Below are 19872 nucleotides of genomic sequence, written 5' to 3'. Positions count from 1 at the left end.
GAAGCTGCTACACTACAGAAATCAACAACACACGTTGACAACAGGTCCCCATCCCTCAGATTCTAGTCTCGCTTTGCCAGACCTTCCTCCACAGCGCTGCGGAGGAGGGTCTGGCTAGTCCACACAGCCTTCCGGGATGGGAGAACAACATTTAGAATTCCAACACTTGAGAAAGCGGAAGGTACAAAGGGCCGAAAAGAGGGACGTCGTGGATATAGACTACTCTGATCCTATCTGAGAGGCTACGTCTGCAGAAGGCCGCAAAACAACCCAAGCATGATGCCTCCGTTATCGGACTGCTGTGAAAAAGGATGTAGTAGTAAAGAGGTAAGTCTGTAAAGTGCTCGTCTCTCACAGTGAACAATGGACTGACCCATGGGCTGATCTAACAGTAGGGGGGGACAATAAACAATTTCTGAAGAGCAATTTTTGAAGGGGACACATATAATACAGCCACAATTATACTCGTAGAGGACGTGTGTACCCAGATGAAAGCCTTAATACTATCATTAGTGTAGCATGGAGACTGTACCATTATCCTTCTTTTCAGTGCTTCTCTCGATTCAATGAAAAAGCTGACTAAATTGACCAAAATATTCTTCTTTAAAACCATGTATTTATTTCTAAGTTGTTTACAATCAAGCCACAAAAATACCTTAAAACATAATGACTTCTTTTGAAAAAGCTTCCCCATGTGAAAGAAATACAATGCTTTTGTACACTTGTTAAATTAGCTGATCATAATGTAAATTAGTGAGCCACTGGTAAAGCTCATCTGCTCACCCTGACAGACACACACCTCCAAAATATGAACTGAGCTCAACACACTTACCTGAGACTCTACACCTGACTGTCCCTGGTCTCCCTGAGACTCTACACCTGACTGTCCCTGGTCTCCCTGAGACTCTACACCTGACTGTCCCTTGTCTCCCTGTCCCTCAGTTCTTTCTGTCTCCTTTGCCTGTAACATAGTGACGTTAGTAGGCTATTTCCATAAGCACCCATTCTTATAAAGATGTTACCAAATTGTCTTGATATGAGGACTTATGTCTGTTTTTCTTTTCTCTGTCATTTTATGTGGGCAACAACACCACAAATCTTTAACGTCAGATGTCTAAATATGAGTTAGGTTCATAGGTTCACCACGCGGTCATATTATAATTATAAAATGATCTTGCGTCCTCCACATAAATATTAGGTTTCGTCTGGGACAGAGGATATATATTTATCTGATCAGCCACTTAACTTCATATTCAGCAAAACACAACTGTAGATCTTCAATATTAACCCTAATATCAGTTCACACACATAACGTTAGGCTTATCGCTGTGATAACGTTAGTTGTAGTGGGTGCATTTCTATCCAACAAGCTATTAAACAAGCTAGGTAATGTTACGTTATATTACACTAGCATAGCAAACTTTTTTGTCATGACTAATTCATTAATTACTCAGCATCATTTCTATTTGAGAAAAGAATAACTTCATCCGATGTTTAATAATAGCCTTGAACCGCCTACTTACTACACTCCTGTCACTACCCGATGTGACTGTGTGTCTAGTGCAGATCCTGATGTACAGCAGGCAGTGGACCAAACCACTGTGAGGCAAGGGAGGGGGGACTCAAAATGTTTCTAAACTCAAAAAGCATTTTCACAGATATTATAAAGTATACATCATTATGTTATTTACAATACGCAGCATTGTTTTACTGATATTTCGAGGGGGGGGTCAACCCTTAGATGACCCCTGGGATTTACGCCCTTGGACTGACCACAGAAACAGAAGATGAAACTAGTGCAACTGTGAGATAAAAAATCCCTGATGAATCATGTCGCAGGACATATTCTTGTTGAACTTCCCCATTACAACATGATAGAGGCAAGATAATACAATACATTTAGATGTATGTAAAGGTTAAAGTTCTAACTTTAAGTTCTAATTTAAGGATGTTTCCATCCATATTAGGTGAAGAGTGTAGCCTTGTTGTACACAGTCTATATACATATTTGGTGTCAGAAACTTTTGCAGTCAGTGGCTGTCTTAAGTCTGTGATCTACAGACAAACAGCACGCTCTTCCCTGCTGTTGTTCTGTCAGGCCTGGACTGTAGCCTGCATCACATCTTGCTGGTTTTGGGAGGCGTTGTGCCTTTAGTCTGCCAAAGTGGTCATTTGCTAGTCACATATTTTGGAAAAACTGGGTGAAATTAGATTGAAAAGGACATTTTGTACAAACAAACAAACCTGATCCTTTTGGAAGCATATTATATTCAAATCCTGTCATCGGTTCTTTTACCATCACAACATGTACAGTAGTGATGGGCACCCCGGATAGAGTCTGCAGTTTTTCCTTAAAAGTAGTAGCTCAGATTTTTTTGAAGTGGAGTTGTATGAGGTACTTTACAGAGTCCAAAATTAGCACCATCTAACAGCCAACTGCTGGTAAAATATGCAAGTGGCTGGTAGATTTGCTTCACCAACCAGCCCAAAAAAACAATGGTAATCTATTGAGTGGCTGGTAAAATTTGATCATTCACTAGCCATTTGGCTGGTGGACAAAAAAGTTAATTTTGGAACCTGGGTACTCTTTTATAGTCGGTGTATTAGCAGACAGGAGTACTGGCACAGAAGCAAAGCAATGTACTGCTGTGGATAGGGGCAGCAGCTAAACGTATTTTAGCCCACCTTAAAAAAAAAAGTAAATTAGTTTAGGCGTCAGACAGCCCTGTCCCGCTAGGAACTGAAACCGTTATCTATACTCTGTTTAAAGCCACCAGACTCCATTGAAGAAAAAAACCCACAGTATTTTACCTCACAGAACACAGGTGTTGCTAGTCTACCGCTGGCAAAATGAACCTAGGGGTTAATAACACGTGTACCGAGTCGACCGTTCTCTGGGATTTGTTTTCATGCTAATCGAATGTGACCAGTTTTAGCGCAAACCGCTGATTAGCTTATAACGCTAGTCGTCGGGGCAGAGAGTAAAGTAAAAAGAAATCGCTATTTCTATAACACTAACAAGGCTCAAAATAGCACCACACTTCCACGGTAGCATAATGAGGGTCCCTACATGTAAACTGAAGCATTGAGAACTTTGTAAGTGTACAGACAGTTTATTAAAAAGATAGTTTATAAAGACAGTACCGTTCACGTATACATGCGGGCGCCATCTTGGGAACGAACACCGTATAACCCGTGAGCAGTAACATAGCTCAAGCACGGCGTTCGTCATTCGACTGGTCGTGATTGTTTTCCCAAGATAGTGCCTGCCTGTATAGTGAACAGTACTGTATTTATAAAATATCTTTTTAATAAACTGTCTGTACACTTACAAAGTTCTCAATGCTTCAGTTTACATGTAGGGACCCTCCTTATGGTACCGTGGAAGTGTGGTGCTATTTTGAGCCTTGTTAGTGGTATAGAAATAGCGATTTCTTTTTACTTTACTCTCTGCCCCGACGACTAGCGTTATAAGCTAATTAGCAGTTTGCGCTAAAACTGGTCACATTCGATTAGCATGAAAACAAATCCCAGAGAACGGTCGACTCGGTACACATGTGTTATTAACCCCTAGGTTCATTTTGTGCCGGATTTGTCCTTTAAAAACACCAAAGTCGTACAAATAACATAAACAAACTAATCAATTGAGGCAGCGGTAGCCTAGCAACTCCCGTGTCCTGGTGGTAAAAAATGTTTTTTTGTCAGAAGACTCTGATGGCTTAGAAGAGAGCATAGATAAGGCTTCAGTCCCCTGTGGTAAAACGCTGTCTGACAGTAAAGCAGGGAAAATATTCTGAATAGAACTTACACTTAAACTGATGTCAATTGTTTTAGGCTCTCGCCATCTACTGTAGGTAATACACTGACTATGGATAAGTAACTCATACATACCTACTTAAAGCTATAATGTGCAATTATTTTATATTAATGGACGTGTTACAAGCCATTGCCAGATGAGTTGATACAAAGCTAATTAAGACTATCAGCTCCACACAACTCTCTCTGTATTTCTTAGTATGGCTATGTTTACAAAATGGTGTAGTCCAGCGACTTTCGCGCGCAGCAGCTTGAGTGATGCGTTTTAGCAACGTTCAGCGTTGAAGATGATAAGGACATACAAATTACAAGATAATTACCTCTTCTGAAGAGTCCATTTTTTTTTTTTTATCCTCTGTGTCCTCCTTGATTTGTCAGGATAAATGCTACAAGCAACTGCGTGAAAAAGGGGTGGGGGCGGTGCGCGATCACCAAAGGCTTGCGTCATGTGGATGCACCAACAGTGTTGTTGTCATTACTTAGAATTCCTCATGGGGGCGACAGAAACTACGCACTATAGCTTTAAGAAAATCCAAACGGTCCCATAGACAACCTCCACTAATCAAGGGATTAGGACAGCCTGTGCGTGTGTGCCCACGAGGCAAAACCCGGGGTGAAAAAAGTCCACTAAACACAGATTGCAACTGAAAAGCATCATCATAAACAACACAATGTGAATACTGAAGAACACAAGCAGATTTCTTGCTAAGTCTGAAATGACGTGTTTTTTTTAATAAACAGACAGACTTCTCAGTAACCCTGAGGTCCTGGATTTGATTTCTAAAATAGCATGTAACTGTGAGCAGGATCATTAATCAGCAGATCCGTTGCCATGAAAATGGAGCAAACTCAATCCACTGATGAAGTGGAGTGCACAGAATCTCCCAACTGTCGTAGGGTATTTCACACATTTGTTGTTGTATTCTGTTGAGTTGTTCTGTTTGGCAGCATGGTCTAATTGTTTGTACGGTTATTTGTGGGTCAAAATATATTTCAATTTACATGTGTACATGCTACCTCAACATCTGCAATGGTATGACACAGATTACAACAGCTGCCTGGTATTTGCGGATAACCAATGACCTTTCTGTGCTACGAGGAAAGTGTGTGTTTTAGGCTCAGACCTGATCATCAAGCACCCACTGCCTCCCAGAAACACACATGCAAACACACCACCACGAGCAGATGGAATGGCCGTAAGTGAACCGCTGTCCGAGCTGCAGCACACGCAGAGAAATGTCTGTCCTGCTCAGGATGAGAAACTCTCATACAGAGCTGCGTTTGCTTCCTGTTCCCCTTGATGACTGACCACAACGGTTCCTCCACTGTGTGAATGCATGAATAGAAACTGAGAGTAGTATTTTCAGAGAGGTTTATGTAAACTGATTAGTTTATTTGTCCAGGTGAATGATTAACAGGGCTGTGACGGATCGTTGCACACTGTAAACATGAACAAACCATCAACAAGTCAGAACAATGACTTTGAATTTTTGTATGCTATTGAAAATGCCAATATTGATTGTTTTTGTTGCAAAAGCTGAGTTTGTTCTGAACATTTCGATATAAAACACATGGGGGATCGGTTTTATGCAAATTCCCTAAAAGGTAAATTTAAGAAGATAAGTCAGACTCAGTGGTAAGTGGAACCGAAGCAGAGGGACAGACACAGAGCTGTAGCCGAGCCAAAGTAGAACACTTTTTAATTGGTTAACTTTATCGGTTATCAGGCAAATAAAACGCTGTTACAGATAATCTGCAAACGGCCAAAAAACGGCCCCGATAATCGACCAGGGCCGATAATCTGTCTATTCCTAGTACCTCGTGCTGCTGGTGTCATCTGATTGGTGGAAATTAACATACAAGATTTAGACATATTGTTGCTCGTTCCTTATCAAAACAACAAAAACAGAACAGAAACCGAAAGTTAACTTAATACTTTACACACACACACACACACAGATAAACTGTCTTTTTTGATACAAGGATTTCCTGAAGTCGTCATTCGGCTGCAGCTGAGCAGACACACTTCCTGTGTCCAAATATGGCCATTACACTACAGAGGAACTGTCACACTTCCATAACGGCTAGGAATTAAGAGCGAGAGAGAGAGAGAGAGAGAGAGAGAGAGAGAGAGAGAGACACTCTACAAAGATAAGAAATCATACTGTATGAGTTGCTGTATGACTTGGAAAGAGAGATATGTATAAGGAGGAAGAGAGAGGTAGAGAGAGAATCAGAGGCAGCAAGAGAGAGCGAGAGCTGTATGCCCACTGTATGCCCACCCCCCCCGACACAGGGTCGAGAATGAGAACACATTTCCTGTAAATGCTCCCTTTTCTCTTCTCTGTCTCTGACAAAAAACCCTGCTGAGGAATTACCCTGGCAACTGACAGGTGACGTGACTGGAGCACCATCGGCGAGTCTCATCGCTACTGGAAAATAAAATCTATGTGTCTCTGAGGAGAAGAACACCAGATAACCGTGATTTATGTCTGATGCCTGCATCATGCTTTGTGTAGCTATTCAAGTGTTTGCTGCATATGCAAACCAAACCAAACCTCATTTGTGACATTGGCACTTTGTATTTTACTGACTGATTTGGTCACACAGTGTTCTCAATTCAAAATCTTTGGAAAAATTATCACAGATGTCAACTTTCTGCCCAAAATGACAAACAAGTTTGCCTCTCTAGTGGGAACCAAACCTGTGAACTTTCTCTTATGGTTTCTGATCTTCAGTTAACAAGTCCTTTTGGATTAAACTGGGCAGAACAAGGCACAAATTAAGACTGTATTCACAAATTGACTAGCATCTGAAACATCCAAAAAATAGGACGTGACCTACTGCACAACCTATTTGTGTGCGTAATAATGTGCTTTGCAATGTGGTTACATCATATTCAATCTCTGTATTCAGGCCTCATTCACAGTGATGTGACCAAGTTATCTTTGCTCAAGTCCTAAGTAAGTCTCATGTCATTTGGTCCAAGTCTTGAGCAAGTCTCCAGTTATCTTTTTTGTGCAAGTCAAGTCACAGGTTATGTCAAGCCAAGTCAAGTCCTTAGTTAAGGCAAGTCAAGCACTCTAACCTGTAGTATCTGGTCTTTATTAGAGATGTTCCGATACCGATACCAGTATCGGTATCGCCTCCGATACTGCCTTAAACGCTGGTATCGCTATCGGGAAGTACTGGAGTTTATGCACCGGTCCGATACCACGTAATAAAGCCCTAAAGAAAATCTACGTTAAAGTAGTTTATTTATGTTCTTTTTCTGTTATAACTGACTGTCAAACTGGATAAAAAAAGAAAGTTCTGTGGCGTTCATTGTTTGTGTTTGTTCATGTTTCATAAAGAGTTTAACCTGAGCCAGACCGACAACAAATCATATCACATCCATACAGGGATAGTAGTATACAGTTGTTGAAACATAATCAAATATATGACACACTGGTATCGGATCAGTACTCGGTATCGGCCGATACGCAAGTTCAGGTATCGGAATTGGTATCGGGAAGCAAAAAAATGGTATCGGACCATCTCTAGTCTTTATAAAGAGAAAGGACATCTAATAAAATGATTGGCTAGTTTGTATAACTAGTACAAAAAGTATGACAATGAATTTAGTGAAATTAATGTAATCAAAGCCAAAACAAATTAGCATTTATTTATTTCACATTCCCTCCCTATCACTTTTTAAACTGTGAAATACTGACAGCCAGACTACAACATCACACATTTAAACATTCAACTTGGTGCATCTACAAACCCCAATTCCAATGAAGTTGGGACGCTGTGTAAACTAAAAATAAAATAAAAAACAGAATACAATGATTTGCAAATCCTTTTTAACCTATATTCAATTGAATACACTACAAAGACAATATATTATATTCACTCATTTTGAATTTGATGCCTGCAACACATCCAAAAAAGCTGAGACAGAGGCCTGTCTGCAGGCAGGCCAGTCTAGTCTACTTTTACAAAGAAGTCACTCTGTTGTAACATGTGCAGAATGCAGCTTGGCATTGACTTGCTAAAATAAGCAGGGACGTCCCTGAAAAAGACTTTGCTTGGATGGCAGCATATGTTGCTCCAAAACCCTGTATGTACCTTTCAGCATTAATGGTGCCTTCACAGATGTGCAAGTTCCCCATGCCATGGGCACTAACACACCCCCATACCATCACAGCTGCTGGCTTTTGAATTTTGCGCTGATAACAATCTGGATGGTCCTTTTCCTCTTTGGACCGGAGGACATAACGTCCATGATTTCCAAAAACAATTTGAAATCCCAGTCTTTTGTTGCCCATGTCCCAGCTTTTTTGGAACGTGTTGCAGGCATCACATTCAAAATGAGTGAATATTTGCAAAAACAATAGTAAAGTTGATCAGTTTGAACATTAAATGTCTTGTCTTTGTAGTGTACTCAGTTGAATATATGTTGGAAAATTTGCAAATCATTGTATACAAAACATCCCAACTTCATTGGAATTGGCGTGTGCATATTTATTTGACAGATCGAGCTCTTTGGGTAGGTATATGGATTTCTTATTTCCACCTACTATTTAAAAAGGTGCTGTAAGTGATATAATGTTTGTTAAAATAAGTGTTAAACTGTACATTAATCACAGTCATCACTGGTAGAGTGTTTGGTAGAGCTTTTACATACATTTTTTTTAGATACCGCACCTAACAGCACCTTAATGTCTTGAGTCATTAACTTACCAAGTCCAAGTCGGGTCTCAAGTCATTTATTTTTTGTCAGGTCGCAAAAAAACAGTCAACAAAACGGTGACTCGAGTCGACTCGAGTCCAAGTCACCAAGTCTCAAGTCTACATCTCTGCTCATTCAATATAACGTGTTTGCCTCTCTGCTCTGCTGCAGTAGATCAATTATGCCTATTACATCTCCATTCTCTTCTTTTTTAACAGTGTGTCATACTGCTTGGCTGCACAGAGATAGCGTGTAGACAGTACAATCTTGGTATTGCTGTCTAGTCTGCTTGAAATACAATGGACATTGCTTATGAATGTTTTGAGATATTTGAAAGCTGTCAAAATGCCTCTACATCAAATGGGTCATGAGAAAATGCGTACGACATTCTATCAGGCTCAAGTTGTTGTAAAACTGATCACTTAAACAAGACAGGTAAGGACAACCTCGAGTCAACTTATCTGGGAACACATACATACATTTAGTCACAAAAAGTCGACAGCCGAGACGAGACAGACAACAAAAGATGAAGTCAACAAGACAAAGTGTGCCAGGCTCACGGAAAATGAAGACAGAGTCTGAACTTACATGACGTCCCTGTGTTCCCGACTACATATCCTGGTGGGCTTTGAGCTCCGCGCAAACGACTTCTTCTTCCTCATGGACAGGGCGGACATGTCGGCGGACATGAGGGCGGCAGCACGGCGCAATGTACCACCATACTTTTCAGCCGCGTGGACCGACAGAGGACGGATGCACGGTTGAATGGAGAGCAGAATGGTATAGAGACACGGATTCGAGATTTAAGGGCTGGTTCGATTTGGAAGGAAGAAAGCAAGGATACCGATAAATGAAAAAAAAAAAAAAAGATGGAGTGAAAGACGAAAAGAGTGACTTCAAATAGACGGGGAGATAGAACAATCAGTCGTGTTGGTTAGGAAGTCTGTTGGCTCTCTGAACCCCTAATACATTGCCAGTGGTTTCCCTGAAGGGGCCTCTTCCTCCAGCCCAGGCTTCTCATTGGTCGACTGGCTGCGACATGTTCCTTCCTGCTTTCTCAGAGCTGGTATGTGGTTGGCTGCCGGATACAACCCACACCTTGCACGCACACACACACACACACACACACACTCGGACACAAAGGACCTGAGAAAGAGGCTTTGGGACTTTCCATCCCCTAAGATGGAACAATACAGAGGTCAAGTACACACACACACATACATCTATGTGTAAATATATATATATATATACACTCAACAAAATTATAAACGCAACACTTTTGTTTTTGCCCCCATTTCGTATGAGCTGAACTCAAAGATCTAAGACTTTTTCTATGTACATAAAAGGCTTATTTCTGTCAAATATTAGGCCTCTCTAAAATGTGCAGTTTTATCACACAGCACAATGCCACAGATGACGCAAGTTTTGAGGGAGCGTGCAATTGGCATGCTGACTGCAGGAATGTCCACCAGAGTTGTTGCCTGTGAATTGAATGTTCATTTCTCTACCATAAGTCGTCTCCAGAGGCGGTTTCAGGGAATTTGGCAGTACATCCAACTGGCCTCACAACCGCAGACCAAGTGTAAAGTAAAGTAAAGTAAAGTTTATTTATATAGCACATTTCACAGATAAAAAAAAATCACAAAGTGCTTCACAATAAAATGTAATACAGTGCAACAAATTAAAATACAAGAAAATTAAATACAAATAGAAAACATAACAAAGATCGGTCCCCTCTAGTTTTAAAATGAGTGTGAGGAACCACTAATAGCCTGTGACCTAATGACCTCAGACTCCGGGTGGGAGTGTGAAGCTGAATCAAGTCAGATATGTAGGTAGGAACTTGACCATGCAGGGCTCTAAAAGTAAGGACCAGGATTTTAAATTGAATTCTATACTGGACTAGTAACCAGTGAAGTGCTGCTAAAACAGGCGTGGTGTGTGCTCTTTTGTTAATGTGAGTTAAAAGCCTTGCAGCCGAGTTCTGAACAGCCTGGAGACGGTAATGCTCCTTCTTACTCAAACAAGTAAAAAGACTGTTGCAGTAATCTAAATAAGAGGAAATGAAAGCATGAATGATCATCTCCAACTCAGCCTTAATCACCCTTAGTCACCCTAAGTCAGCCCAGTCAGTGTAACCACACCACACCAGCCCAGGACCTCAATATCCAGCATCTTCCAAGACCAAGATTGTCTGAGACCAGCCACCTGGACAGCTGCTGCAACAATCGGTTTGCATAACCATTGAATTTCTGCACAAACTGTAAGAAACCATCTCAGGGAAGCTCATCTGCATGCTCGTCGTCCTCATCGGGGTCTCGACCTGACTGCAGTTCGTCGTCGTAACCGACTTGAGTGGGCAAATGCTCACATTCGATGGCGTGTGGCACTTTGGAGAGGTGTTCTCTTCACGGATGAATCCCGGTTTACACTGTACAGGGCAGATGGCAGACAGCGTGTATGGCTTCATGTGGGTGAGAGGCTTGCTGATGTCAACGTTGTGGATCGAGTGGCCCATGGTGGCGGTGGGGTTATGGTATGGTCAGGCGTATGTTATGGACAACGAACACAGGTGCATTTTATTGATGGCATTTTGAATGCAGAGATACCGTGACGAGATCCTGAGGCCCATTGTTGTGCCATTCATCCACGACCATCACCTCATGTTGCAGCATGATAATGCACGGCCCCATGTTGCAAGGATCTGTACACAATTCCTGGAAGCTGAAAGCATCCCAGTTCTCGCATGGCCAGCATACTCACCGGACATGTCACCCATTGAGCATGTTTCGGATGCTCTGGATCGGCGTATACGACAGCGTGTTCCAGGTCCTGCCAATATCCAGCAACTTCTTACTGACTGGTTTTTGGACCCCACCGGACCCCCCCCCCCAATACAGAAAAACTGCACATTTTAGAGTGGCCTTTTATTATGGCCAGCCTAAGGCACACCTGTGCAATAATCCTGCTGTCTAATCAGCATCTTGATATGCCACACCTGTGAGGTGGATGGATTTTCTCGGCAAAAAAGAAGTGCTCACTAACACAGATTTAGACAGATCTGTGAACAATATTTGAGAGAAATAGGCCTTTTGTGTACATAGAAAAAATCTTAGATCTTTGAGTTCAGCTCACAAAAAATGGGGCAAAAACAAAAGTGTTGCGTTTATAATGTTGTCGAGTGTATATGTATGTATATATATATATATATATACATATACACATTATATGATCTGAAACATAGCTGGTCCTGTGTGAGGTTGCAGGATTACTTTCTAGTTCGGAAATCTGAAATGTGTACTGCAAGTGGCCTAGACTGTTTCTAACAACTTCCCTGTGCCCTTGTCCTCATACACACTTTACATCTTCTATGTACCATATAGATATTGTATTCCTATTGCAGACCAATTACACATCCAGTTTAAACACATTCTGTAGAGTTGGGAAGTGGGAGAAAAACAGTTGGTATTGTATTTTCCCACGCTGTAAATTCCTGTTTTTCCTGATACATAATCAACCATCCAGACCTCTCACGTCGTCTGGGATGGGTCTACTTTCTTTTATGCACCACATAACTGAACAAACTCCCAGAAAACTCGAGGTCTGCTTCAACTTTAAGTTCTTTTAAATCACGGCTTAAAACGTTTCTGTGTGACACTACATTTGACTAAGTTACATTTAGGACTATTTGTTCATATCTTGCACCAGAACCGTTGCATGGGCTATGCAAAGTGTGCGACCACACAGGGCCTCACGCCTCTAGGAGCCTCGCACCTGGCCTGGAATCCTGCAGTTTTTTTTTCATGACTTGACTCAACATGCCTATTAAATGAAATTCATCTGCTTTATACTGTATAAAAAAAAGCTTTATTAGTTCATGTAATCCCTGCAGCATCTAAATGCAGCAGGACTGAAATGTTGGTAAATCTGAAGCCTCAGAGCACAGTGCCATTATGCACGGCCTTTCACTGGGTTTACATGTATTTAGTATATCGACGATGTTTTACTTCTGGGATTGTTCAGGTGGTCAATTCCGCTGGATGTCCCTTCTTTTTCGGCCGGATGGCGATGGCCGTTACCTTGAGCTTTCTTTGTGTTGGAATTTGGTCACTCATTAAAAATAATGGTCACAAAACCTGCTAATGTACTGTATATTCACCTTCACCCAGTCCTATTGGTCGTCACACTGCTGCACATACACAAACCAAAAAAGAGGCTGAGCACAGAAACACCCACGCAGTCTGTGCACCTAAAAATAGTGCATAACACTTAGCATTTATATGCAAAATCTAAATTGGGAAATTTTAAACATAGCCATGTGGGTGTTACAATGATTCATGCGTATACATGTCAATGAGCAGGGCCTCGCACCTTCACACAAAACACATGTAGTTTATAAAAAACTAAGTTTATATATAGGTTTACAAGTCCAGCTGAGATGATTAAACAACACTTTTTTTTCTTTTTTTTCTTTTCTTTTTTTTCTTTTCTTTTTTTTCTTTAAGTGCATTTTCCTGATGATACTTACATACTTTTACTTAAGTAACGTTTTCAATGCAGGACTTTTACTTGTAACAGAGTATTTTTACATAGTGGTATTAGTACTTTTACTAGGGCTGTCAAAATAACGCAGATTAATCCATTCCATATTGACCTTTGACCCAGAGCCATTCTACCCACCATTCGACTGTAAAATGAAGGAGGGAGACGAGAATGTGCTGCCTGGATCATTGATTGGAACATTTACTTATACAAATCTTCTTCCTGAATAGGGTTGGGTACCGAAATCTGGTGCCACTGATATGTCTGCACTTCTCTCTGATGCTCTGAAACAGACGTTACAGGTAACACAAACCCCGCTGCACGTGACGCTAGTTAACACTATACTCAACAGCAGCTAACGTTAGCCTACCGCTAGCTAGTTAACACTATACTCAACAGCAGCTAACGTTAGCCTACCGCTAGCTAGTTAACATTATACTCAACAGCAGCTAACGTTAGCCTACCGCTAGCTAGTTAACATTATACTCAAACAGCAGCTAACGTTAGCCTACCGCTAGCTAGTTAACATTATACTCAAACAGCAGCTAACGTTACCCTACCGCTAGCTAATAGCTGGATTAAAAACGGTTAAAATGCTGACAGCTAACACTAAACGGTGTAAAGTTTGTCTGTATTTCACTGTAGAGGATTCAACACCGGGGTGTAACAATCTGCAGCTGCCGACGTCAGAAAAACACAGACGGTGCATTCAATGAAACTGGTAATTTATAGTCTTGTGGTGCATTCAAAGTTATTGTTAAATGTCCTTTAAGCATTAAAAATCTCTGAGACCCAACAGCAAAGAAAAAAGAAGGAAGTCTATGTTAAGTAAATCCTGAGTGTACCTTTTTTATTGGGGTCAAGCTCCTAATCAAAGAGGCACACATTCGTTTACAGTTACAGTATTGTATCTAGATGATATGGCGGTAGTGGTATGAGTCTATATTTCAAAAAGAAGTGCTTGCCCACATTTGGGCATTACATCTTTTTTATGTAAGTCAAGTCTGGAGTGGTTATCATTCAGGTCAAAAAAGGAAACTACAATGCCCCAACCAGCCACTGATGACAATATTTTTTTAAACTTTACATTCTTGTCAAGTACACATGTATAACATCTTAGAAAATAGAATTACATCAAAAAAGAAAATGCTTTTGCAGATCCGTCAAGCGAAAAAAAAATAGTTAGAATAGGCTACAGTTGTTTTGGAATTTAACTTTTGAGTGTGTTACTGCAATTACAGACAAGCATGCTGGTTAACCACAGGAAATGCCACTGCAGCTGAACATAGATTAAACTAATGATGTTCAGTGAAGATGTAGTTAAGACTACAGATTCTACATGCAGTATGAGCCCACTAAGAAGATTTGCACCGCAGTGCTGTAACACACAGCAGAGACACAATGAAGTGTGTGTGGTGTGACCTATGATAGTCACATTAGTGAGGACTGGATTCTGATTACAGTGAGTCATCTGCCCTGTCTCAAACCACAAGGCCTTTGTTTGTTAGCAAGCAACAGACTGAGTCAAAGCAAAACCGGGCTGGCACTAACACACTCTTCTTGCATCAGCTTACTGCCCGTACTGTATCCAATCAATTAAGTGACTACCAACTACTACTGTCCATGCTTTCATCTTAAAGGAGAATTCCGGTCGATTTCAACACGTAGCTCTGTGGTTTGTAAATTCTCTTTTCCGTGTTGTAGTTTGTAGACGGTCCCTAAGCACTCGTCTTGCCGTCTCAACACCGGAACTAAACAGAGCTGAATTAGCAAAACTTGTATGCATTTCTTTCACATCTACTGCAGTCAGGTTCACTGTGTTCACTCGGAAGGAATCACTTCACATGGGTAGGCACTTGTAATGACATTTCGAACATGTTAAGAGGCTAAAAGCACGTTTAAAACTTGCCCGGTTTCAGCCTCCTGGGTGCTAACGCTAGCAGGAGGATATCACGCCGTAGGCAACACCGATTGTTTTCGTTTTTCTCGCTACTGACAGCAGTCCAAATTTACAAACCACAGAGGTACGTGTTGAAATCGACCGGAATTCTCCTTAAAACTTTGACCATCTCACTGTGTGTTTTCACTTCATCAAAGTTAATTGGAACATTTTGGTCACCTAGAAATGTCGTTTTCAGAGTTCTTCCAACCGAACTAGCTAGCGCTAGCGTTAGCTGGTCACTTAAGAGAAAGTCAGCCGACTTTCAACAGGCTTTGTGCAGTGCTGTTCGTGCTGACGAACGGCACCAGTACCCGGAGGTCCGCGTTTCCCCGCCAGATAAAACTCTGCTGGATCACTCGTCAAGGGTATAAATTAGCCGACTTCTACATCTTCAGTGGCAAGCTTAGCGCGGCGCCATTGAAACTGTACACAACACTGGTTTAGACATGTCATCATCCCCACCTCCGCCCTTTTGTCCAAATATGGTCACTTCTGGCTTCAAAAAAACTAAATGGCAACGGATAAAATGCAAACTCTTGCCTCCAAAATGTCAGTCCACAAACCAATGGGTGACGTCACCGATGTTCCATACGTGCTTGTGCAAATGACAGGGAGAGGCCATTGATGTATACAGAGAAAAGCCATAGGTGGGAGAAGGACAGTCAATCTGGGGCTAATTTGTTTCGGTGTTGAGTTCAAATGCCAACAATCTTTCTCCAAAACCGCAGACTCCACCTTTAACTTCCTCCTCTCTTTTTCTACCTGTATGTCTTATGCCAGAACACACAATATTTTATTATAGTGACATAAATGTTTGTTGTGACTTGGCTTGGAGACATGGCAGACTACTACTACTGTAAAGTTTGCTGTCCTCAAACTCAGAAACACCTTATTCAGCTGCATACTGCTGTGGGAAAGGCAGAGAACCATGTTTCAATGAATTAAACATCAATCCTCTTGGCTTCTCCATGTTTACAGTTGTGTTCCACAAGTACCACAAGTGGAGGTTCATTAGCCCTACCTGTGAAAAGAACCTACAGCATAACAGCAGGACTAGTTGGAGGCTACATTATGATGATACTGTTGCACACACTGATAGAAAGCAACATGCACATGACGGCTGAAAGAGCCGATCTAACACATTTGAACAGAGACAAGGGCTATGATCCCCATCCCAATACAGTACACAACTACTTGTTATTGTGCGTCTTAAATGTCACACTTTGAAACGGCTGGAAGCTCAGAAAGCTAGTAAGTGGACTCGTGAGTTTGGATTGTTTTGTTACACATACTGTTCCCAAAGGCCAAAATTAACTTATACGCTCAAAACTCTTTTGTATTAAGAACAGTCCAAGTTAAATCCAACTCTACATATATTTTACCGCTTAACGTTCATGTATAGAAAAAAGGCCTACATGCCACAAAACATTTGACATCCATTTATAAAGGAGACAACAGCAGAACCATGGCTACATGGCTTCATATAAACCATATGTCGTGTGAAGTTGTGTTTAAACAAGCGTAAACAAAGTTTATTATCTTCTTACCACAAACTACCCAATAAAAAGCCATTCAAGAGTGAAAAACAGATCAACACAAACACTGTGTCCCCAGTGCTACCACCAGCATAGCTTAGCATGGCAACAAACAAGCTTACAAATCTTTATCAACTGTATAAATAAGGATATTTTGTGACATCAATATATATTAAGTATTGCATGTGTTCAAAGCTAAACCCCTTCACTAGTGATTATCCAGTCATATGTTAGCAACCTAGGCACGGTAGACCTGTTAGGTTTAGATTTCTTAGCCTGCCAAAGCATGGGGCTGTATTAAGATTGATACTTAAAATCGGCAATAAAGCAGGGGGTGTTTCAGGGCGTGGCTATGATGTGATTGCCAGTGAAAGTGTGTAACGTAACGTAGAGTGTAAGGGCTCCTCCCTCACTCCTCCCTCTCGTCTAAAATTGTCACATCCGCAACCAGGATGGCTGCGCCCGTAACGGCAAACTCGACGACTCATAGCAGATCTCCACAAACCAACGGGTGACGTCACACATGCTCTGTCCATTAATATTAACAGTCTATGATAATATCCAATAGTCTAACGTTAATTCTTGCTTCTCATACACATTCTTTACAGCCTGCCAGACGTCCTCAGTATGAGCAGGTAGCTGTTACGTTAAGATCACTAGCTAGATGTGTGTCAGGTGGTGTGGGTGTTGGTTTTGTGGATGCGGACTGACGGCGATAAATCAGCGCTGTAATCTCCAGATTAGAATAACAAAGTTGAGATTGACAAGTTTGAGAAGTTCCGGTATCAGTTTATATGTGAATGTTACCCAACTAAACATTACATGTTGTGTGGTGGTAGTATATTCTTAATATATAACTTAAAACAGTGGCAAATCATTACCAGATCAATTACATCAGCTCTGTAACTGTGATTGTCAGTCATCTTTGAAAAGTGCTATTTTCCTTGTCATATTTGGTTGGACCCGTGTGTGCGCAGTTTCTATGGGAACACAACCGCCAAGGCTTTTGTCATACAGAAGTGAGCGTGGTTTCATAGTAGGTTAGAAAAACGATGGACGCCTCCAGTCTAGCACTGCAGTATACGGTGGCAGATATATAACTCGAAATTCATTTGTACATTTCTGAAAGAGTGGGTCTTTTGATTTCAGACAAGAGTAGAGAAAAGCAGGCTTCTCAATTTTAGCTTGTGATCATGAATTTTGCCTTGACTGAAATAACAACTGTCGCTGGAAGATTTTGTCAGCAGCTAGCTAGCTTACTTAATGTTAGCTCTGTGAGTTGGTTGGACGCTCTGACTGCGACTTTTAAATGTTTCGACCAGTCGAAAGACGAACGCCGTGCTTGAGCTATGTTACTGGTTACTGGTTGCACAGTGTTTGTCTGGTCATGACTGTTTTCCCAAGATGGCGCCCGCCTGTATACGTTAACGGTACTGTCTTTGTAAACTGTCTTTTTAATAAACTGTCTGTACACTTACAAAGTTCTCAATGCTTCGGTTTACATTTAGGGACCCTCATTATGCTACCGTGGAAGTGTGGTGCTATTTTGAGCCTTGTTAGTGGTGTAGAAATAGCGATTTCTTTTTACTTTATCCCTGCCCCGACGACTAGCGTTATAAGCTAATTAGCGGGCATGAAAACATATCCCAGAGAACGGTCGACTCGGTACCCATGTGTTAAAAACAACAAGACCATAATTCAACAAATGAACATCATTCTGTGTTGCAGAAGACTTAAAACTAGCGATTGAGACCATAAACTAATTATGAAACTGATCACTGAGGTAGTAAATCAAGTGAGAATTGGGTCACTTTCTCATAGACTTCTACAGAAACCGACCTCCTTTTGCAACCGCACATGTCGCCCCCCTGCTGGTCTATGGATATTATATATTTGTGTAACTTAAAACCGTGGCTTATTAATATTAACAGATCAATTACCTCAGCTCTGTGAAAAGTGCTATTTTTCAAGCTACTGTAGCTGTATTTGGCTGGACCATAGGAACGCAGCCGCTAAATGTTTCGTCATATACGTGGGCGTGGTTTCATCTAAAGTAGGTTGGAAAAAACAATAGGAGAGCTTGATAGGTATAGCAACTAGGCAGACAGGGCTATGCAGTGGGGAAAGGCTAAATTGTGTTCCATTGTTATGCATTACATGAGATGAAACTATTCATATCTTTGAAGCAAGCGCTAATGTGGTAATTGTGGTAATTATTTCTGCACGACAGCAGTTTGTAAAGCAATTTGAGAATCAAAATGTCGTGATATAGATCGGCTGAGTAGGTAATGGCGCGGTGGCTATGACACATTCCTTTGGTGTGGGAGATCTGGGTTCAATTCCCACTGCGATACATCAACCACTGTGTCCCTGGGCAAGACGCTTAACCCTAGTTGCTCCAGAGGTGTGTGGCCTCTGACATGTACAGTACACCAATTGTAAGTCGCTTTGGATAAAAAAGCGTCAGCTAAATGACATGTGATATTACATAATTGCCCTGCCTTACACACATTGCATAGGAACTTTACTAGTTGGTCTCATTGGTGTAGCTTTTCTTTCCTGATCCATGTATTGGTCCATTAAAATCAACAAAAACAGCATATGAAATATAACAGCATATAAACAGAAAACGTTATCTAAATGACTTATATATATTATACTGATAGAGAGAGTGCTACACACAGCAAGTGTTAAAACAATCCTAGCAGCAATGCAGCTATCCTAAATAACTGCACCCCAAATAGAAAATAAAAGCACACATATTGGATAAAGTCTTGTTAAATGTGTAATTAAACTCACCCATGGAGTGCTGCGTCAGCTGTGTCGCTCCTCTGTCTGTGTTTGTTTCATCAGTGGTTTGAGCTCTGCAGCACTCCGCTTCAGGCTGGTTCACTTCCTGGCGTGGTGCTTCAGAGCTACTGTATGAAGTGTCATGACACCCTCCCTTCAACCATAAGATAATCTGGCTGCAGCTTTTATACAAAACACATACAGTGCTGTTTTATGGCATAACATTAACCTTATTTTGCAGCATTTTGAGTCAGGCTGCTTGAATCCTTACCAGAGATGACAACACTGTTAGAACATGTATGTGTGTATACAAGTTGTGTGTATCAAGTTTCGCTGGCTGTATGACTGCAGCCAGAACATCATGACTAACTTCCCCTTTACAGTATCGACGGGCCACTCCTAGCATCTGCTCAGCAATTATGTCATGAATAAACAAGAAGACAGCAAAAAGAAAGTGGCATGAAAAGCAAAGACTCAAGTAAAGTACAAGTACCTCAAGTTTGTACTTTAGAACAGTAATTGGGTAAATGTAC

The 19872-nt window shown here is 41.2% G+C and overlaps 1 protein-coding gene across 2 annotated transcripts in view; it reads right to left on the bottom strand.

The window, feature by feature from the left end:
- sh3bp2 (SH3-domain binding protein 2) overlaps positions 1 to 19459 on the bottom strand; it is a 38966-nt gene extending 19507 nt beyond the window's left edge. Inside the window, exon 1 of one of the 2 annotated variants that reach the window (XM_078271107.1) lies at positions 19349 to 19459. Coding sequence is in view for 1 of the 2 variants with exons in the window: in XM_078271106.1 (XP_078127232.1) it covers positions 9119 to 9219 (101 nt within the window). In the remaining variant the exon portion in view is untranslated. Of the gene's footprint in view, positions 1 to 9118; positions 9507 to 19348 lie in introns of those variants that run through there. The other variant, XM_078271106.1, reaches the window with a different exon arrangement.
- Between the last annotated feature and the right edge of the window lie 413 nt (positions 19460 to 19872).

Source organism: Sander vitreus, chromosome 16, assembly GCF_031162955.1.
Source record: "Sander vitreus isolate 19-12246 chromosome 16, sanVit1, whole genome shotgun sequence".
Taxonomy (NCBI): Eukaryota; Metazoa; Chordata; class Actinopteri; order Perciformes; family Percidae; genus Sander; species Sander vitreus.
Note: the sequence above shows the minus strand (reverse complement) of the source record. Positions and strands in the feature narration are given on the sequence as shown.